Source organism: Neovison vison, chromosome 2 (assembly GCF_020171115.1).
Source record: "Neovison vison isolate M4711 chromosome 2, ASM_NN_V1, whole genome shotgun sequence".
Lineage (NCBI taxonomy): Eukaryota > Metazoa > Chordata > Mammalia > Carnivora > Mustelidae > Neogale > Neogale vison.
In genome coordinates this window covers 159,822,715-159,844,531 of record NC_058092.1, presented here as the reverse complement: position 1 = coordinate 159,844,531, position 21,817 = coordinate 159,822,715, and the positions used below count along the sequence as shown (strand labels likewise).

The 21,817-nt window shown below is 42.9% G+C and overlaps 1 protein-coding gene across 3 annotated transcripts in view; it reads right to left on the bottom strand.

The window, feature by feature from the left end:
- The window catches only part of LOC122900625 (contactin-associated protein-like 3), a 205,183-nt gene that overhangs the window by 158,832 nt on the left and 24,534 nt on the right, over positions 1–21,817 (bottom strand). For 2 of the 3 annotated variants that reach the window (XM_044239396.1, XM_044239397.1), the window contains exons 1-2: positions 15,720–15,837; positions 6,766–6,959 (exon numbers count right to left, since the gene is read on the bottom strand). In XM_044239396.1, the coding sequence (XP_044095331.1) occupies positions 6,766–6,891 (126 nt within the window). In that variant the 5' untranslated portion in view covers positions 6,892–6,959; positions 15,720–15,837. Of the gene's footprint in view, positions 1–6,765; positions 6,960–15,719; positions 15,838–21,817 lie in introns of those variants that run through there. The other variant, XM_044239395.1, reaches the window with a different exon arrangement.

Genomic DNA, 21,817 nt, shown 5'->3' with positions numbered 1-21,817 from the left:
GAGATCCTAATCTCTTCAATCTTTTTTTTTCTTAATTCTTTTTTAAATTCTTGATTGAATTTTTATTCAATCTCTTTTTTTAATTCTTTTTTTATTTTTCGTCTTTCTTTCTTTTTGAACCTCTTTTTATCCCCAAATCAGAAGAGATCCCAATCAGAAGAGATTGGGAGATCCCAATCAAAGGAGATCCCAATCAGAGGAGATCCCTCACCCAATCGTGAGGGGGGAGAAATCCCCCCTCACGATTTGGGATCTCTTCTGATTTGGTTAAAGCATATTTTCCTGGGATTGTTGCCACCCTTTTAGTATTATACTTGCTCCTTCATATACTCTTAGCTGGACAAAATGACAAGGCGGAAAAATTCACAACAAAAAAAAGAACAAGAGGCAGTACCGAAGGCTATGGACCTAATCAATACAGACATTGGTAATATGTCAGATCTAGAGTTCAAAATGACAATTCTCAAGGTTATAGCCGGGCTTGAAAAAGGCATGGAAGATATTAGAGAAACCCTCTCCAGAGATATAAAAGCCCTTTCTGGAGAAATAAAAGAACTAAAATCTAACCAAGTTGAAATCAAAAAAGCTATTAATGAAGTTCAATCAAAAATGGAGGCTCTCACTGCTAGGATAAATGAGGCAGAAGAAAGAATTAGCGATATAGAAGACCAAATGACAGAGAATAAAGAAGCTGAGCAAAAGAGGGACAAACAGCTACTGGACCATGAGGGGAGAATTCAAGAGATAAGTGACACCATCAGACGAAACAACATTAGAATAATTGGGATTCCAGAAGAAGAAGAAAGAGAGAGGGGAGCAGAAGGTATACTGGAGAGAATTATTGGGGAGAATTTCCCCAATATGGCAAAGGGAACGAACATCAAAATTCAGGAGGTTCAGAGAACGCCCCTCAAAATCAATAAGAATAGGCCCACACCCCGTCACCTAATAGTAAAATTTACAAGCCTTAGTGACAAAGAGAAAATCCTGAAAGCAGCCCGGGAAAAGAAGTCTGTAACATACAATGGTAAAAGTATTAGATTGGCAGCTGACTTATCCACAGAGACCTGGCAGGCCAGAAAGAGCTGGCATGACATTTTCAGAGCACTAAACAAGAAAAACATGCAGCCAAGAATACTATATCCAGCTAGGCTATCATTGAAAATAGAAGGAGAGATTAAAAGCTTCCAGGACAAACAAAAACTGAAAGAATTTGCAAACACCACACCAGCTCTACAGGAAATACTGAAAGGGGTCCTCCAAGCAAAGAGAGAGCCTACAAGTGGTAGATCAGAAAGGAACAGAGACAATATACAGTAACAGTCACCTTACAGGCAATACAATGGCACTAAAATCATATCTCTCAATAGTTACCCTGAATGTTAATGGGCTAAATGCCCCAATCAAAAGACACAGGGTATCAGAATGGATAAAAAAACAAAACCCATCTATATGTTGCCTCCAAGAAACCCATTTTAAACCCGAAGACACCTCCAGACTTAAAGTGAGGGGGTGGAAAAGAATTTACCATGCTAATGGACATCAGAAAAAAGCAGGAGTGGCAATCCTTATATCAGATCACTTAGATTTTAAGCCAAAGACTATATGGAGAGATGAGGAAGGACACTATATCATACTCAAAGGGTCTGTCCAACAAGAAGATCTAACAATTTTAAATATCTATGCCCCCAATGTGGGAGCACCAACTATATAAATCAATTAATAACAAAATCAAAGAAACACATCAACAATAATACAATAATAGTAGGGGACTTTAACACTCCCCTCACGGAAATGGACAGATCATCCAAGCAAAAGATCAACAGGGAAATAAAGGCCTTAAATGATACACTGGATGAGATGGACATCACAGATCTATTCAGAACATTTCATCCCAAAGCAACAGAATACACATTCTTCTCTAGTGCACATGGAACATTCTCCAGAATAGATCACATCCTCGGTCCTAAATCAGGACTCAACCGGTATCAAAAGATTGGGATCATTCCCTGCATATTTTCAGACCACAATGCTCTGAAGCTAGAACTCAACCACAAGAGGAAGTTTGGAAAGAACACAAATACATGGAGACTAAACAGCATCCTTCTAAAGAATGAATGGGTCAACTGGGAAATTAAAGAAGAATTGAAAAAAATCATGGAAACAAATGATAATGAAAATACAACGGTTCAAAATCTGTGGGACACAACAAAGGCAGTCCTGAGAGGAAAATATATAGCAGTACAAGCTTTTCTCAAGAAACAAGAAAGGTCTCAGGTACACAACCTAACCCTACACCTAAAGGAGCTGGAGAAAGAACAAGAAAGAAACCCTAAGCCCAGCAGGAGAAGAGAAATCATAAAGATCAGAGCAGAAATCAATGAAATAGAAACCAAAAAAACAATAGAACAAATCAACCAAACTAGGAGCTGGTTCTTTGAAAGAATTAATAAAATTGATAAACCCTTGGCCAGACTTATCAAAAAGAAAAGAGAAAGGACCCAAATAAATAAAATCCTGAATGAAAGAGGAGAGATCACAACTAACACCAAAGAAATACAAACTATTATAAGTACATACTATGAGCAACTCTACGCCAACAAATTTGACAATCTGGAAGAAATGGATGCATTCCTAGAAACATATAAACTACCACAACTGAACCAGGAAGAAATAGAAAGCCTGAACAGACCCATAACCAGTAAGGAGATTGAAACAGTCATTAAAAATCTCCAAACAAACAAAAGCCCAGGTCCAGACGGCTTCCCGGGGGAATTCTACCAAACATTTAAAGAAGAACTAATTCCTATTCTCCTGAAACTGTTCCAAAAAATAGAAATGGAAGGGAAACTCCCAAACTCATTTTATGAGGCCAGCATCACCTTGATCCCAAAACCAGACAAGGATCCCATCAAAAAAGAGAGCTATAGACCAATATCCTTGATGAACACAGATGCAAACATTCTCACCAAAATACTAGCCAATAGGATTCAACAGTACATTAAAAGGATTATTCACCACGACCAAGTGGGATTTATCCCAGGGCTGCAAGGTTGGTTCAACATCCGCAAATCAGTCAATGTGATACAACACATCAATAAAAGAAAGAACAAGAACCATATGATACTCTCAATAGATGCTGAAAAAGCATTTGACAAAGTACAGCATCCCTTCCTGATCAAAACCCTTCAAAGTGTAGGGATAGAGGGCACATACCTCAATATCATCAAAGCCATCTATGAAAAACCCACTGCAAATATCATTCTCAATGGAGAAAAACTGAAAACTTTTCCACTAAGGTCAGGAACACGGCAGGGATGTCCATTATCACCACTGCTATTCAACATAGTACTAGAAGTCCTAGCCTCAGCAATCAGACAACAAAAGGAAATTAAAGGCATCCAAATCAGCAAAGAAGAAGTCAAATTATCACTCTTCGCAGATGATATGATACTCTATGTGGAAAACCCAAAAGACTCCACTCCAAAACTGCTAGAACTTATACAGGAATTTAGTAAAGTGTCAGGATATAAGATCAATGCACAGAAATCTGTTGCATTTCTCTACACCAACAACAACACAGAAGAAAGAGAAATTAAGGAGTCAATCCCATTTACAATTGCACCCCAAACCATAAGATACCTAGGAATAAACCTAACCAAAGAGGCTAAGAATCTATACTCAGAAAACTATAAAGTACTCATGAAAGAAATTAAGGAAGACACAAAGAAATGGAAAAATGTTCCATGTTCCTGGATTGGAAGAATAAATATTGTGAAAATGTCTATGCTACCTAAAGCAATCTACACATTTAATGCAATTCCTATCAAAGTACCATCCATCTTTTTCAAAGAAATGGAACAAATAATTTTAAAATTTATATGGAACCAGAAAAGACCTCGAATAGCCAAAGGGATATTGAAAAACAAAGCCAAAGTTGGTGGCATCACAATTCTGGACTTCAAGCTTTATTACAAAGCTGTCAGCATCAAGACAGCATGGTACTGGCACAAAAACAGACACATAGACCAATGGAACAGAATAGAGAGCCCAGAAATAGACCCTCAACTCTATGGTCAACTAATCTTCGACAAAGCAGGAAAGAATGTCCAATGGAAAAAAGACAGCCTCTTCAATAAATGGTGTTGGGAAAATTGGACAGCCATGTGCAGAAAAATGAAATTGGACCATTTCCTTACACCACACACAAAAATAGATTCAAAATGGATTAAGGACCTCAATGTGAGAAAGGAATCCATCAAAATCCTTGAGGAGAACACAGGCAGCAACCTCTTCGACCTCAGCCGCAGCAACATCTTCTAGGAACATCGCCAAAGGCAAGGGAAGCAAGGGCAAAAATGAACTTTTGGGATTTCATCAAAATCAAAAGGTTTTGCACAGCAAAGGAAACAGTTAACAAAACCAAAAGACAACTGACGGAATGGGAGAAGATATTTGCAAACGACATATCAGATAAAGGACTAGTGTCCAAAATCTATAAAGAACTTAACAAACTCAACACCCAAAGAACAAATAATCCAATCAAGAAATGGGCAGAGGACATGAACAGACGTTTCTGCAAAGAAGACATCCAGATGGCCAACAGACACATGAAAAAGTGCTCCATATCACTCGGCATCGGGGAAATACAAATCAAAACCACAATGAGATATCACCTCACACCAGTCAGAATGGCTAAAATCAACAAGTCAGGAAATGACAGATGCTGGCGAGGATGCAGAGAAAGGGGAACCCTCCTACACTGTTGGTGGGAATGCAAGCTGGTGCAACCACTCTGGAAAACAGCATGGAGGTTCCTCAAAATGTTGAAAATAGAACTGCCCTATGACCCAGCAATTGCACTACTGGGAATTTACCCTAAAGATACAAACGTAGTGATCCAAAGGGGCACGTGCACCCGAATGTTTATAGCAGCAATGTCCACAATAGCCAAACTATGGAAAGAACCTAGATGTCCATCAACAGATGAATGGATCAAGAAGATGTGGTATATATACACAATGGAATACTATGCAGCCATCAAAAGAAACGAAATCTTGCCATTTGCGACAACATGGATGGAACTAGAGCGTATCATCCTTAGCGAAATAAGTCAAGCGGAGAAAGACAAATATCATATGATCTCCCTGATATGAGGGAGTGGTGATGCAACATGGGGGCTTAAGTGGGTAGGAGAAGAATCCATGAAACAAGATGGGATAGGGAGGGAGACAAACCATAAGTGACTCTTAATCTCACGAAACAAACTGTGGGTTGCTGGGGGGAGGGGGGTTGGGAGAAGGGGGATAGGGTTATGGACATTGGGGAGGGTATGTGCTTTTGGGTAAATTGGAAGGGGAGATGAATCATGAGAGACTATGGACTCTGAAAAACAATCTGAGGGGTTTGAAGTGGCGGGGGGGTGGGAGGTTGGGGTACCAGGTGGTGGGTATTATAGAGGGCACGGCTTGCATAGAGCACTGGGTGTGGTGAAAAAATAATGAATACTATTTTTCTGAAAATAAATAAATTGGAAAAAAGAAATTGTCCTAATATAAAATTCACCCATTCAGCCACTTGTAAGGATGCCATTGTGTAACACGAACAATCACACGGTTGGGCAACCATCACTGTCATGCATCCCTAGAACTTTCTCATCTTCTAAATTGAAGTTGTCCCCATTAAACAGCAATTCTCTATTCATCCCTTCCCTTAGCTCCTGACAACCATCTAAAGTGTATTTTTTTAAAGATTTATTTATTTATGAGACAGAGTGTGTGGGAACAGGGAAGAGTGGAGAGCAGAATGAGAGGGAGAGAGAGAATCTCAAGCCGACTCCCCACTGAGCATGGAGCCAACAGAGAGCTCGATCCCAGGACCCTGAGATCACAACCTGAGTCAAAATCAACAGTGGGAAGCTCAACCAACTGAGCCACCCAGGTGCCCCAAATATATTTTTAATAATAAGAAGAAAGTAATTCTTTCTCTACCTGAGAAATCTTCTTGAGGCCACAGCCCTGCCTCTGTTGCCCCAATGGCCAACAGCAACACAGCAGACGCTTATTCCACTCTATCTTCAGAGCTCCTCCCTCAGAGCACCCTATGATCTGAAGACTTAAAACTCTGCATATCTGGTAAAGTCCATACGTTTTAATATTCAGAAGGTCAGGTGAGTGAAATTTAATTCTTCTCAAAGGAGCATGGGTATGGAATCAGAAGCAGAAAGCACGTCCCTGGTGTAAGAGAGTTTAAGTCATTGTGACTCCAAAGAATCACTGAAATCTACCCCCCATGAATGACAAGGGGCCACACAAGAGCCCAGGTTCCTGCTGGAGCCAGACATGTGTCCCTCAACATGCCGTCATCCAAACAGAGACTGCCCATGACTTGTGTGTCAGTGTCTGGAGACTTTCAGAAATCTCTCTTAACCGGAGGACTTGGAAGAATGAATTTACTTGGCTGAACAACTGACACCGACTCCTGGGCTCTGGGAGGGAAACTACACTAGGCTGCACATGACCTCACCCCTTCGATTGTACACTATGTCCAGGAACAACGGGGAGATGTTTTCAGTGTTTCACTGCAGCACAGGGCTGTTTGACTTGGCACATAGATCATACAGGGCCACACACATCTTATATTCACTTGGAAACACGCTCAAGCACTTCGGGGAGCTCTGTCTCTGTGCTCAGTCTGACAGATCCGCAGCAACAGGAAGTAACTGGCACAATCATACCAAGAGATGGCTCTCAGGAAGGAACATACCGAGATGCTTTCTTCTCGCCGGTACTGCTTCCAGTTCCTCCCGCTGTCACTGAACATGAGGATGTAGCTGCTCACCCAGTCGGAGCTCCCGTACCCTCCTTGCGTGGCCACAGCTGTTACCTCCATTCTCTCTCCAAGGTCGACCTGCAGCCACTGGTATTTATCTGACACAAGTGGAGACCAGCCACCGGCCCCTTGAGGGGAAACAGAAACAGGAGAAAATAGTAAAGGGAAAGAAATCATTAAGACCTACATTATCCTTTGAAGAAAGAGATCATAAATAAAACTTACGAAAATAATCAAAGTTCCAAATTCTAGAACGTATAACCCCCCCATGATCACAACAGACACACACGCACTTAAAACCATGGGTTAAGTAAAGAGACGAATCCTACATTCCTCATGAATTGCTCTGATTTCTCGGTCATAACCCTGACTCTCGGGTGTCCAGAGGTCCCAGGCAACAGGTGGCTGACCAAACACCAGGTCACCGCATCCCTGCTTGAGACTAGTGTCTCCACCGGCCTGTATGTATGACATACCTTTGGCTGGACCTGAAGGAAAACAAGCAGACTGTGGTAGAACTAGAAAAGCTTAATTCTGGAATCCCAGCATGAGGAAGTACCGTACCGAATGACAGGATAGGAAGGGTGGTGATGGCAAAGCCGACATTCAATACGCTTACAGGTTCATGTGAGAAACAGGCATTTCGAAGAACCATCTGAAATGCAGAGTGACAGGGGTGGACGTGAAGGTTTTCCTGAACAAGAAGGGAGAGCCTGAGGGGCAGCAAGGAGCTTGAGGGAGAACACAGAGCGAGCAAATAACAAGGATGTTCTAAGGTTTTTGAGACAACAGGAGCAGAGCAGAAATCACAAGGCTTTGTCATGTCCAGTGAGAAACAGATGAGACACAGACTCAGAGTAGGCTCCCAGAGGCTGTGTTGGGACATATTTTGTTCTTCCAGGTCCCAGAAACGTGGGTTTTGAAAGTGGAATTAGACGTTACATTGAAGCTTCTGGTTTTTAAATTAATAATTAAAAAATGGGAAAATAAGCTTGAAACACCTTCTGGAACTGATATTTTGCCAATTATTTGTGTCCAGAAAACACAAATCATGGAAGTCACCTGTAATATGATAAGAGGGGTTTTGGAAAACAATTTTCCCCACTGTCTGACACCTCGCTTGAGGTTCTCATAATGAGGCCGAAAGCATTAGACCGCATTGACCGTCTTCCCGTGAGGGGCTCTCACAGACCCCCACACTGGGTTTGCTAAGGCCTGTAGGGCTGGATGTATGTCAGGAAGTGTGTGACATGGTCCCAGGATGGATGGGAGGGAAACGAAAGTGGGGCACTTGCATCAGGATTGGGGGTGTCCCCAGGGGGTGGGCACAGATGTCTCTTCACCACGTCCTCCCTTCACCACACGTGTTCAAGCACAGCCTTCAGGAGAACCCAGATTCTTTCTCATTTCTTTCTACCCAGATTTCCCAGACTGAATCTTCATTCAAGTATTCCAAATTTTTCTCTCAATGTACCACAAGCACAATGCTTTTTTTTTTGACCCAGAATCCAATATGTGCTGCATTTTGGGTTGTTCTATAATGCATTTTTAACTTTTTCTTCTGAAATAACTTCCAATTGCCCAAAGAAATACAAATGTAGTAAAGGGGATTCTTGTCTCCTTTTTACCTGGTACCCCCCAAAGTTAACATCCTACATCATCATGGGGCTTTTTATCAGGATGAAGGTATTTACACGGGTACAGTATTAATGCAATGACAAACGGTATTTTGATTCCCGTGTCCCCACTGACCCCATTCCTCTGCACCACGAGGCTGTTTACACATCGAGTCTCCTCTGTGTCCTCAGCCCATACCAGTTCTGCCACCTTCCCTTGCCTCTCGTGACAAGATTGGTTCTGCTGCTTTGTCCAAGGGCCCCTCTCGCAGCTGATGACTGAAAGTCCTTCTGTATTCTAGCTGAGAGCCACTCACAGTCCCAGGGACATTTCCTGGCAGCCAGGCATGATTTTTATAATTGTCACAAAAATAAACTTAAAAATTAGGTGTTGGCATTCAGCAGATCGTTTTAACATGGAGATTTCACATTCGAAATTTCCTGCAGATCACATTAGATCTCTGAGGGACTACTGATGTTCTGTATCTGGGTTCATCCTAGTTCATAGCAGAGTTCCATAGAAGGTACTGGTGATACCCTTGCTGGTATTTGCCATCTTTCCCCATGAATTTTAACCTCTCTCGAGGCCAGGAAGTATCACCAGCATGGCGTCACTCATGTGGGGAAGCAAATCAGTAAACAGATCATGATGCCACCAGCATGTTGCCCTGGGACCAGCCTCTCCCACAGGTGCAGCTGCCTACCTGCCAACCAGCCTCCCCCACCCACAGGTAACCAACCCTGAACATCTCATCCTGACCTCCGGTGAGGACATGCTTCTGGCATGCACGTCAAGCCATCTGATGAACTTGGGGGGGTGACAGGCATGGAACGGCAGAATCTGCTATGCTGGGGGCGGTTCACTCCAGCAGGATAACAAGGTCCCCATGGCCACAGATCGCTGCTGAGGGCCAATGTGTAGGGGGAGTGTGCATCCCCTGCCCCCGCCACCTGCCTCTCTCCTACCTCTGCCCCTTCCTGAATACAGTGTCACAATGTGTACCAAGGAAAACCCATCTGGGGGCCCCACCTGCATAGAGCAAACTGCAGAGCCTGGAAGGTCACCCCACACAGTGTGCTAGCTGTGTGTTGTGGCAGTGAGGGAGGCATGGCAGGTGGACATGTGCAGCACCCAGGGTCGTCCCTCCCACGGGCTGCCAGGTGCTAGATGACAGTCGCTGTTACAACCACCGTCCCACCGCAGCTTCCAGGTGCATGAGGGGCCACAGCCCTGGTGCTGAGATTTCCAGTGACCTTATCACTGAAGGTCTGTTGCCTGCACTTCTTCCCAGACAAAGGTAAGATGGCAAAGAAAGTCAAACTTGTCACGCATGCGTGATGGGCCAAGGACCTCACCCAGGACCCCATGTGGGACCTCACAAGCCCCACACCCAGCAAGAGGGATCAGCGTGACAGTCCCTGCCCTGCCAATGAGGAAGACAGAGCACTTGAGGTTCCTGTGAGGGTGTTGGATGAAAGCTTGGCCCCCTTCCACTCTCGACCCCTTGTACAGACATCTCCCTGCAGTTCCTCACTTATTCAAGATTGTCTGCTGACCACCTGTCAGACTGTATTTAAATTGATCTGTTGGAATGTTTTTGTCTCTAGTTAATCCTGTGTGACTGCTTGCCCCCGCTTTGGTGGCCCTGACAGCGGCAGGGACACTTCCCTGGGGAGAGGAAAGGTTGGCTAGGAAACTCTCTGCGGGGCCTGAATTGCTCTGTCCACTAATGGTGAGGACAGTGACCACAGCCCCTGGTGCTCACGGAACACATGCTCATGTGAACTGTTGGCTTTATGCAGAGAACATGACCCCAGGGGCGAAGAACCAAACCTCATGCTTTCTTCAAACTTCAGCAAGCATGAGAGCAGCTGCAAGAGACTCTTCGCTCCAGGAAATCAGGGTGGCTGGAAGGGGAGGTGGGCAGGGGATGGGGTAACGGGGTAATGGGAACAAAGGGGGTCACGTGATGTGATGAGCCCTGGGTGTCATTCGCAATGACGAATCACTGAACTTTAGCCTGAAACTAACACTGTACTACATGTTAACTAACTTGACTTTGGAGGGAGAAAAGGTACCCACAGAGCAGAAGTCAAGCGGGTAAGTTGAAAGTGAACAGACCTACCCATCTTCAGAGTGTCTATGCTGAGCACGTAAATGGCTCTGCTACAATTGTTGCCAAGGGGAGTGTCCCCCACCCCCCGCAATCAATACTCCATTGTCTGGGAGGGGATCACATCCAGCAATGGTGTTCTTTCCTCATTCACTCTGAGTTCTAAGCAGGGCCGAGCAGGAGCGGGAAGGGCAGGAGAGAAGCAGGAGCCTATCACTGCCTGCCCCAGGAAGATGACAGGCATCCCCAGGAAGGTCATGGGTGTTCCCAGGAAGGCAACAGGTGTTCCCAGGTAGGTGATGGGCATCCTCAGGAAAGAGGGGCCAGCAGGCAGACAGGCTCTGGCGATGGTGTTGAGGTCCTCCTGACCTCCCCACTCAGGGGTTCTAGGGCTGAACGTGCTGAAGCCTGGGTCAGACACTGCTGTTAACAAGGGCATTAAGGCATTTGCTGCAACTCTGGTTCCTCAAGAGGTAGCACCAGCTGTGTTCAAGTAGCATTCCGGCGATCAGGATGGAGTAGGCCCAGAAACCCTGCCTCGGGGCCCTCAGCTCCCCTGCCTGTGTGCTTCCTGCACTGCGCTAGGAGCCTCAGCCTGGAGAAGATGGAATTTCCCACGAAGGGCACCCGGAGGGGAACGCTCACCACAGCTGTCTCAGTGCGAGCCAGGTTCCTACGTGCAATGGAAAGACGCCTGAAATGGCTTGGTAAACCCTTCGAAAGTCAAATGAAAATACGTGCTCGATGCACACCTGTCACCCTGAGTTTGCTTTAAGTGCCAGTGTTCTTGAGGAAGAGAAAGTGCCCTACAGGTATTCACGTGTGACCTCCCCAGGGACAGATTTCCATGCCCTTAGGCACAGAGTGTTCTGACTGCAGCTCTGTCTGCATAAAACAGACAAAATTGGGTCAGTCCTGTGTGTTTTGTTTTGCTGTCCTCACACAGACTCCTGAACATGTAGTGGAGACCCACTGAGATCTGACCGGAGGCTCTCAGCTCCAACTCGTTGGAAGTTCTGCCCCGGCAAAACATGAGACGGTTCTGCCGATTTCCCACTGTGGAAACAGAACAAGAATTTCCCAACAAGCCTATCACGATGCAAACAGGTCATAAATCCTTCATTTATGACCGAATAAAATGTGTGACTGAGCTCATTCATGTCCTGTGAAATCTCTGTGTTTACAAGGAGTGCGGCTCTGGGACGTGCCCTAATTCTAGAAGGACATCCTCTCAGCGGCCTCCTGACTCACACAGAACAGACAGGATATCAGATCACCTCCAATGCCCTCGGAACAGGAGCACCTCCCTCTGCTGTGGCAGACCCGTGGGAAGTCCAGTACACTGCTCCCGACAGGAGCTCAGCTGCACGCTCTCAAGGCAATGTCTCCTTTTTTTTTTTTTAATTCTGCTATTTATTTTATTTTATTTCCAATTTATTTATTTTCAGAAAAACAGTATTCATTATTTTTTCACCACACCCAGTGCTCCATGCAATGTCTCCTTTTTAAAAAATCCAGTATGGTGGAGGATCGTGTCAGGAAATGCAGGGGGAGCTACTCAGAAGACAAAACCATGACAACTAAATTAGCCACCCATTTGTGACTGCTCAGTCAGCCAAATGCCTCTGGGGAAAAAGAAAGAAAATTCCATTGATGCTAAAATTTTCATTCTCTTGAAGGACACTGTATGGCTTAATTCCTAACTGTTCGTAATCACGCCATGAGAGATTCTGATGAAAAGAGTTGTGGACCGATTACCTGATGTAGGAAACAGAGTATCGTAATGAATGCAAAAAAGGGGAGGCCTGAGCGTCACATGATGTGATGAGCAGCACAGTGGGGGGGTGCATTCAAAGGATGGCACGTGAACATGTCAGAGCAAAGCCCACTCCCCCGATTTCCTCTGAGGAACACAGCAATGGGACAACAGTTGGGCTGCAAGGATGGCAGGAAAGAGAACAGGGGGCCCTGGGATCACCATCCCCCCATCAGCGCCTAGTCCAAGCAGGTCTCCCTTCGCATTCACGGCAGCAGAACAGCTGACCACGGGGGGCCCGGAGAGGTCCCAGCAGCCCTTGTCCCTGGCTATGGTCCTCCTGAGTCACAGGTTAAAGGAGAAGTTCAGGACTCCCGTGTCAATTTCAATATGGTGCCTGTGACCCATCAGGGATCCCAGGTGCCTCAGGACGGATTACTAACTGGACCTCACCACTTTGGCAGACAGGAAGGCCACCTTAGCTGGTGAATCCTTAGCCAGGGGCCCTGGAAAGAAAAAAAGGAAATTCCTAGGAGGGGCAATGCGGATGAACATGGCTGGATGGAAAATCAATGTAAAGATAAAGTGTTTCTGCCTTTTCTTAGGGAAGTGATCTGAATCACAGTCTTTCTTCTTAAACAAATTCTCAGGTGTTACTCTCCACTCAAGTCATGATCTGGAGGGCGTGAGATCAAGCCCCATGTCGGGCTTCATGCTCACTGTAGAGTCTGCTAGTCCTTCTCCCTCTGCTCCTTGCCTCATTCACATTCTCTGTCTCTCTAAAATAAGTAAACCAAATCTTTAAAAATAATAAAAATAAAGAAAATTTATATACTGACTGTTGTCTTACTACCTTATACATCAGGTAGATGCAACAATCAGCTACATACAAAATCCCTGGTAGGAGCCATAAGGGTTCAGATAGTTCTACTTTTCCATAAGAATATTGAAAGCTCAAAGACTGCTGGGAAAAATAGGGAGGTAAGACAGACCACCTTCTTTTCAACCTCCAGGTACCATAATATAGATCAAGGACATTTTAATCATATAATCAAGTTGTCTAACATGGCTTCCATCACCAGATCTTGCACCAAATTTTCAAAAAGCTACAACTACTATATAGGAAGAATCATTGTCATCATTATTATTATAATCCTCCATATTTTATACAATCCACAATTTACATCATAATATCTTAAACTGAAGTGAACTAATCTGTTCTCCAGCATATACAAAGTCAAAAGAAATTCCAGGAAAGAATCTGAGATGTTGGCTTTTTGTTTTTTTTTTTTAGATTTTATTTATTTACTTATTTGAGAGAAAAAGAGAGACAGAGAGAACACAAGAGGAGTGAGGGGCAGAGGGAGAAGCAGGCTCTTCTATGAGCAGGGAGCCTGGTGCAGGGCTCAATCCAGGAACCCCAGGATCATGCGCCCAACCAAAGGCAGAGGCCCAACCAACTGAGCCACCTAGATGCCTCTGGGATGCCAGCTTTCAACAGAAAATATGCATAGATAATCCTTCAGAAGGAACATTGACAAGCCATGCTGTCTGAATCCTGCCTTAGGAATGGGTATGAAATCAGATAGTAAAATGAAGTAATATTTAATGAATGATGTATTGTATACAATCAGAGTAGCAACAGCCACAAGGAAGAACCTCATCAGTTGATTGCCATGCTCTTAAAAATTTAAGTTAAATCTGCAAAGAGTGATCTGACTATAGTAAATACATTTGAAATTTATAATTTTACAATGGTTGCTTATGATAGTCTAAGTTATTAATTTTTTAATTAAGTATAATGGAAATAAATTCATCTTAAACACTGGGATTTTCCCTTCTGATGCTTATAAACTTCCCAGTGCCACCACACTGACAGGACCAGAGGCCTGAATCATAAAGATATTCTGTATATGCAAATCAGAAACACAATACACAGGCCCCTTGGGATCCTTTAAACTAATTAAGGATGGTGCTTATTTGGTTTTTACAGTCTTTGGGCAACCATTGGAAAGTTCAGATGTTAAGCTGATATTAGAGGAACCACCAGACCAAAAATAGTAAATTTGATCATTTAATTATTAATTGAAAACTGGCTTCAGTGAGAGGCTATTTTCACCAGAGGACTGAAAGTCATCATGACTGATGCTTCATAACTATCTAGAGGAGGAAATATCTGGCCAGAAATGGTTCTTCATAGTAAAAGGTCATGAAGGTGGTCCTCAGCGGTGTGATCTCTCCACCCCCCAAACTCACCAAAATCCTCCACCGTCTCCTTAAGGGGCCCTATCAGTCTATTTGACTCTTGTGGGGTTCCTGCACATGACTTTTGAGGACACAATAAAATTCAAGCTATACTTAAACTGTGATCTTAGAAATACTGAACAAAGGGAGGCAAATGCTCCATTCCATCATAATAATCTTCAGAATTTACATTTACATGGGACACAGTCAATTTGGGGGGGGCACAGTCAATTTAAAATTTTACTTTCTGGATGGATCATTCACCAAAAAAGTTAATCTATCCCTTTCCAAGGTAGTAAAACATTGGCATTTTCAGTGCTTATATTACTCAGTCTGCTGAACTATTATTTGTGCAAAAGTGAAAGCAACTTCATCCATGATAGTCAAGGAGCAAGAATGAATGAACGAACACCCCTCCCACTCAAGAAAGGAGGCCTTCAGCTTCCTTCCCACGGGTACGATCGGAATCTATTTTCAACAGAAGGCTTTGCCCCGGCTCCTTCCAGGCCAGGTCCTGGGGTGGGGCTGTTTCCCCATCACTACCCCATGGCAGTTTCCCATCTCACTGGTGCCAGCCAGTGGCTTGCTGGGTGTTCCCAGTGCCCGTGACATTGGCTCTTTCATTTGTTTTTGTTTTTTTAAGACTGATTATTTATTTGAGAGAAAGAGTAAGAGAGATAGAAGAAAGAGCAGGAGCTGGGAGGAGAGGGAGAAGCAGGCTCCCCACTGAGCAGGGAGCCAGATATGGGGCTTGATTCCAGGACCCCGAGATCACTGAGCCACCCAGGAGCCCCGTGTTTGTTGTTTTAGTTACCCACAATAAGCACATTTGCTAGTCATCCATCTGTGGGGTGCTCTGAAACTAAAAAGGGATGGCAATAATCCAGAGCCTCCAGTAATTCCCTTCTGATTCGGATCTCATTTATGACCACTTGCCAACCATCAGCAGGGAAGGGAAACGTCAGAACCAACAGAAAAGAAGAATGCTACAGATGTAGGAAGCTAGAAATAATACAGTGCTGAACCTGCTTCTTCATTGCCATCCAACTGCGATATAATTACTCTTCGAGCCACAAAATGAATATTAAGTAAGAATGGTCATTACTCTCTCTGAGAAAGACTCATCATGGGCTAACAGCAAGACAGCATCAGACTCACCATCTCTGCGATTAAGACTTGCGAACCCCGGGCCGTGGCTCCTGGACAGCTGTGACGAGCAGCTGAAGGACTCTCGTGGCAATGTGGACGCCAGCGGGGCATCACAGCAATCTGTGTGGAAAATCCCAGATTCAGATTAACCCCCTGTTCCAGGCATTCCTGACTTCTTCCCTCCATCCCTTCATGCTTCCTTCTTCCTCTCCCTCCTCTCTTCCCTCCTTTCCTTGCTTTTAGTTAAGAGGCCAAGAAAATGCTAAAACCTATAGCAAACATCAGTCTTGATCAGAGGTGTGTTAGTAGGTGGTAAAGAAAATAAAACCCCTGATTGGTAACATTCACCATCTTCTGGGGTGTACATACTCCCATCGCGGGCAATTCCCAGCTGTCAGTGTGATATCACCAACCATCGCAAGGGTAAGAGGGTCACACATGTCACTTCATTATACTGTGTTTCCACCGTGCAGATTAAGAGATTAAAATAACCTCAAGAGCACAGACAAGAGTGAGATGCCACGCAAAAGAGTAGTACGTGGTGAGTTTGGAGAATTTACCTTGGTTTTTAACATGATTTACTTAACTATAACTTTATACAACTTAATCTTTAATAATGACTGTGTTTTAACAACTGGCTTACAAAATTCATGAAAAGTGAACGAATGGCTCTTGCTGGCTGCTAAAAGTTGGTTCCAGCCCACTGCCCCTCAGTGGAGAACTGTTAGAAGAATTTCCTTTAAAATCAGGAAGAATACTTTCATAGGCATCACAGCTTCTGCTGAAAGCCACTCTCAAAGTCCTATCAGTACATAAGAGAACATTTAAGAAATAAAAGCAGAAAATTTGGAAAGAAAAAGAAAAACAAACAACTGCCATCACTTCCAGATGATACGACTGCAGAGGCAGAAAGTCCAAAAGTCAGTAAGTGACCAGTTTAATAGCTCAACACCCCAAAACCGACTTCATCTTAAACTCTAGCTGGGGTCCGACGATAACGAGAATAGCAAATAATAACAAAATACACAAAGTATCTAAGAATGAATCTTACAAAGCTGTGCAGAACATTTATGGGAATTATTATAAAAAATGTACTGAATGACATTAAAGAAAAACTGAGTAAAATACAGACTCCCGTGATCACAGACAGGAAGACAGCATTTTTAAATGCTCAGTCCTCCCCAGTTTGAGCTAAAGACTCATTAGAAGTCCAATCAAAGGCCCAAGAGGGTTTTTCATAGAAACTGAATTGGGGAACCATGACTCAGCAGTTCATAACATGGGGTACAGATATGATTTAAGGAGCCTGCGAAGACAGAGAAAAACTACATCTTTATTTTCATTAAACCTCCAGCTAAAATTCAGCATTTTCTTTAATCATGAGCATAGATAAACCACAGCATCCTCAGTAGTGCCCATGCTTTTTTGTTTATTACCATCATAAGTTATAGACCGTCTTATAGCAATCATTGTCACAATATCTAGAAGTATCATTTATGTTCCTCCTTACTTCCAAATAATCGTTTTTGACTCAGCACTAGATTTTGTTATTTAATGAGCTAACAACAAAGGAAACATTACATTACAATTCCTGATTTATTGATATCAGCCCTTCACTGTAACTGGCATATATATAAAAATATAATGCATTTATAACCATTGCTATGAGAAGGGGACACAGACTTCAGCAAAGCCCCAAAGTGGTCTGTGGCACAGGTAGGCCTAGGAAGCCCCCATGATGGGTGTGTGCACAGGCAGCATGAAGTGGTGGCCTATGACTGGGGTATGGTTAGTACTTCAGAAAATTCCAGAAGAGGGGTGTTATCTACAGGTCATAGTCAATGGAGCTAACTCTAGTATTAGCCTAGAAGTCTCTCAGAGTCTAGCACGCTGAGCAGAACAGACCTGCATTAGTCTCCCTGTACGCAGGGGGTCCCAGGGACCTCACCACCACCTTGAAATCACACAGCAGATTCACGGCAAGAGAGGGCTATTCCCATTAATTGTGTTTCTAGGGAAACCTGCTCTCTTCCCAGCCCTGGCCCCACACAGTCTCCTTTAGGGTTCTGTCTTGATGCTAGTCCCCTCTGCTCACACTGTTGTCATCTCACCACTGAAGCTAGCATAGATTTTGCAAATGGACTTGGGTGGGACTGGCATTCACCAGCCTTGCCGACTCTTGGGTGTCACTCACTCTTCTCTAAGCCTCGGTTTTCTCCTCAGTTCAATGGGGAATCACACGACTGGACAGTGATGATATCACACAATTATGCAATGGGGAGTCAACCCCCACAACTGTACAGTGGGCCATTACACAATAATACAACGGAACTCACACAGCAACATGGCAGGGAGTACAATGGGGATTCACACACTGAGAGGGCTGCTGAGGGTTGAAAGTATTTGTTTTTATTATTCTCACTCTGCTAAGACAAGTCAAAACTTATTAAGTTCCTTCAAAAGATGATATAAGTACAAGTTCCCCATAGAGAGATGCAAAAGGCAGTGTTCCACGTTCCAAACCATATTGTCATTTTTTTATTCTTTCTTCAAAGAAGGCATATGAAGCTTAGTCTTTTAAAATTAAAAAAAAAAGAAGTAATAGCATTTGTGCTATAATCTTTCTTTGGAAGAACAATTTATAAAACTTATTTTTAAATGACAAATTTTTTATAACTCTAACTTAGAAGCTTCAAAACCAGTGTTCCAATTTACTCCAACATAGTAGAAGTCAAGGACTTGTGTGGTCAAAAACAAGGTGGTCACATCCTTATAAGGTACCTGGAGAGGAGAGGTTCAGGATTTGGACAGTGTTTCCCAGGCATTCAGCATGTTTCTAACTGAATTTAATCCATGTAAGGTGAAGCCTCCAGAACCATCCCAAACCTCCATTAACTACTGTTTTCAACCTGAAATGTTTAGGTTTCCTACCACGATTCCTGAAGAAAAAATTGTCAAGACCCAATTTAATTTTCTTTTTTCTCCGCAGCATTACAAAACATTTGAATCCCACTAAATGAGTATCATTCTCATGAATAATCTGATAAATATTATTTCTATCAAAAAAAAAGATGATTCCTGAAATCTTTCAAAGGTACAAGAATTATGGGGCACCTGGGTGGCTCAGTGGGTGAAAGCCTCTGCCTTTGGCTCAGGTCATGATCCCAGGGTCATGGGATGGAGCCCCACATCAGGCTCCCTGCTCAGTGGTGAGCCTGCTTCCCCCCACCCCCCGCCTGCCTCTCTGCCTGATTATGATCTCTGTCTGTCAAACAGATAAATAAAATATTTTTAAAAAAGGTACAAGAATTATTCACAAAGTGTGGTTTTTGACAAGTGAGATGGCAAAACAATTTTAAACAACTACTATTTATCACTTAGAGGGAAAAGCAAGTTCAGTACAAATAATAAGCTTATGAGAATTACCATATGAAAATAGAGAGTATTGCAGTTAAGTAAGATAAAGCAATTTTATTTCCCTTCATAATAACCACCCGTATTAATGAGAGTGAGTCCATGGAATAATCTTAATTTTGAAATGCACTCATCCTTCAGTGGCTCAAATGTACTCCAAGTGAGGTTCTCAGAGAGGCTTAAGAATGCTAAAGGAAAAGTGATGGTCCATTGTCATGGGTTTTAGAGAAAAAACAAAGACACCACAATTGTTCATGCTTTATGTATGACTCAGATCAGAGTGCCAGAGACGCCCTTATGTGCATTCTGATATAATAAATCCATATTTATGAAATACTCAAACCTTGTCTCACTAGGTGCACCTATTCCAATGCCATTTTAATCAAAAGCCTATTGTACCAGCTGTCTCTACACCTTAAAGAACTGGAGGATCAACAACAAATCAAACCAACTCCACACATAAGAAGGGAAATCATCAAGATTAGAGCTGAGATCAATGAGGGAGAAACCAGAGATACAGTAGAACGTATCAATGAAACTAGAAGCTGGTTTTTTGAAAGAATCAATAAGATCGATAAGCCACTGGCTACACTAATCCAAAAGAAAAGAGAGAAATCCCAAATTCATAAAATTATGAATGAAAGGGGAGAGATCACAACTAACACCAAGGAAGTAGAAACAATCATCAGAAGTTACTACGAACAGTTATATGCCAATAAGCTTAGCAACCTTGATGAAATGGATGCATTCCTGGAAAAATATAAACTACCAAAATTGAACCAGGAAGAAATCGACAACCTGAATAGACCGATATCTAATAACGAGATTGAAGCAGTGATCAAAAATCTCCCAAAAAACAAGAGCCCAGGACCTGACGGATTCCCTGGGGAATTCTACCAAACCTTCCAAGAAGAAATAACACCTATTCTCCTGAAGCTGTTTCAAAAAATTGAAGCAGAAGGAAAACTTCCAGACTCTTTCTATGAAGCCAGCATTACCCTGATCCCCAAACCAGGCAAGGACCATACCAAAAAGGAGAATTTCAGACCAATATCACTGATGAATATGGATGCTAAGATTCTCACTCAACAAGATCCTAGCCAACAGGATCCAACAACACATTAAAAAGATTATCCACCATGATCAGGTGGGATTCATCCCTGGGCTACAAGGATGGTTCAACATTCGTAAATCAATCAATGTGATACAACAAATTAATAGGAGAAGAGAGAAGAACCACATGGTCCTCTCAATTGATGCAGAAAAAGCATTTGACAAAATCCAACATCCGTTCCTGATTAAAATGCTTCAAAGTATAGGGATAGAGGGAACATTCCTGAACCTCATCAAATCTATCTATGAAAGACCCACAGCAAATATCATCCTCAATGGGAAAAAGCTTGCAGCCTTCCCGTTGAGATCAGGAACAAGACAAGGATGCCCACTTTCACCACTCTTGTTCAACATAGTATTAGAAGTCCTAGCAACAGCAATCAGACAACAGAGAGAAATAAAAGGTATCCAAATTGGTAATGAAGAAGTCAAACTCTCTCTCTTCGCAGATGACATGATTCTTTATATGGAAAACCCAAAAGACTCCACCCCCAAACTACTAGAACTCATACAGCAATTCAGCAGCGTGGCAGGATACAAAGTCAATGTGCAGAAATCAGTGGCTTTCTTATACACTAACAAGGAAAATACAGAAAGGGAAATTAGAGAATCGATTCCATTTACTATAGCACCAAGAACCATAAGATACCTGGGAATAAACCTAACTAAAGAGGTAAAGGATCTATACTTGAGGAACTATAGAACACTCATGAAAGAAATTGAAGAAGACACAAAAAGATGGAAGACCATTCCATGCTCTTGGATCGGAAGAATAAACATTGTTAAAATGTCTATACTGCCTAGAGCAATCTATACTTTTAATGCCATTCCGATCAAAATTCCACCGGCATTCTTCAAAGAGCTGGAGCAAATAATCCAAAAATTTGTATGGAATCAGAAGAGACCCCGAATCGCTAAGGAAACGTTGAAAAACAAAAATAAAGCTGGCGGCATCACCTTACCTGATTTCAAGCTTTATTACAAAGCTGTGATCACCAAGACAGCATGGTACTGGCATAAAAACAGACACATAGACCAGTGGAACAGAGTAGAGAGCCCTGATATGGACCCTCAACTCTATGGTCAATTAATCTTCGACAAAACAGGAAAAAATATACAGTGGAAAAAAGACAGTCTCTTCAATAAATGGTGCTGGGAAAACTGGACAGCTATATGTAGAAGAATGAAACTCGACCATTCTCTTACACCGTACACAAAGATCAACTCAAAATGGATAAAAGACCTCAACGTGAGACAGGAATCTATCAGAATCTTAGAGGAGAACATAGGCAGTAATCTCTTCGATATCAGCCACAGCAACTTCTTTCAAGATACGTCTCCAAAGGCAAAGGAAACAAAAGCGAAAATAGACTTCTGGGACTTCATCAGAATCAAAAGCTTCTGCACAGCAAAGGAAACAGTCAAAAAAACAAAGAGGCAACCCACAGAATGGGAGAAGATATTTGCAAATGACAGTACAGACAAAAGGTTGATATCCAGGATCTATAATGAACTCCTCAAACTCAACCCACACGAAACAGACAAACACATCAAAAAATGGGCAGAAGATATGAACAGAC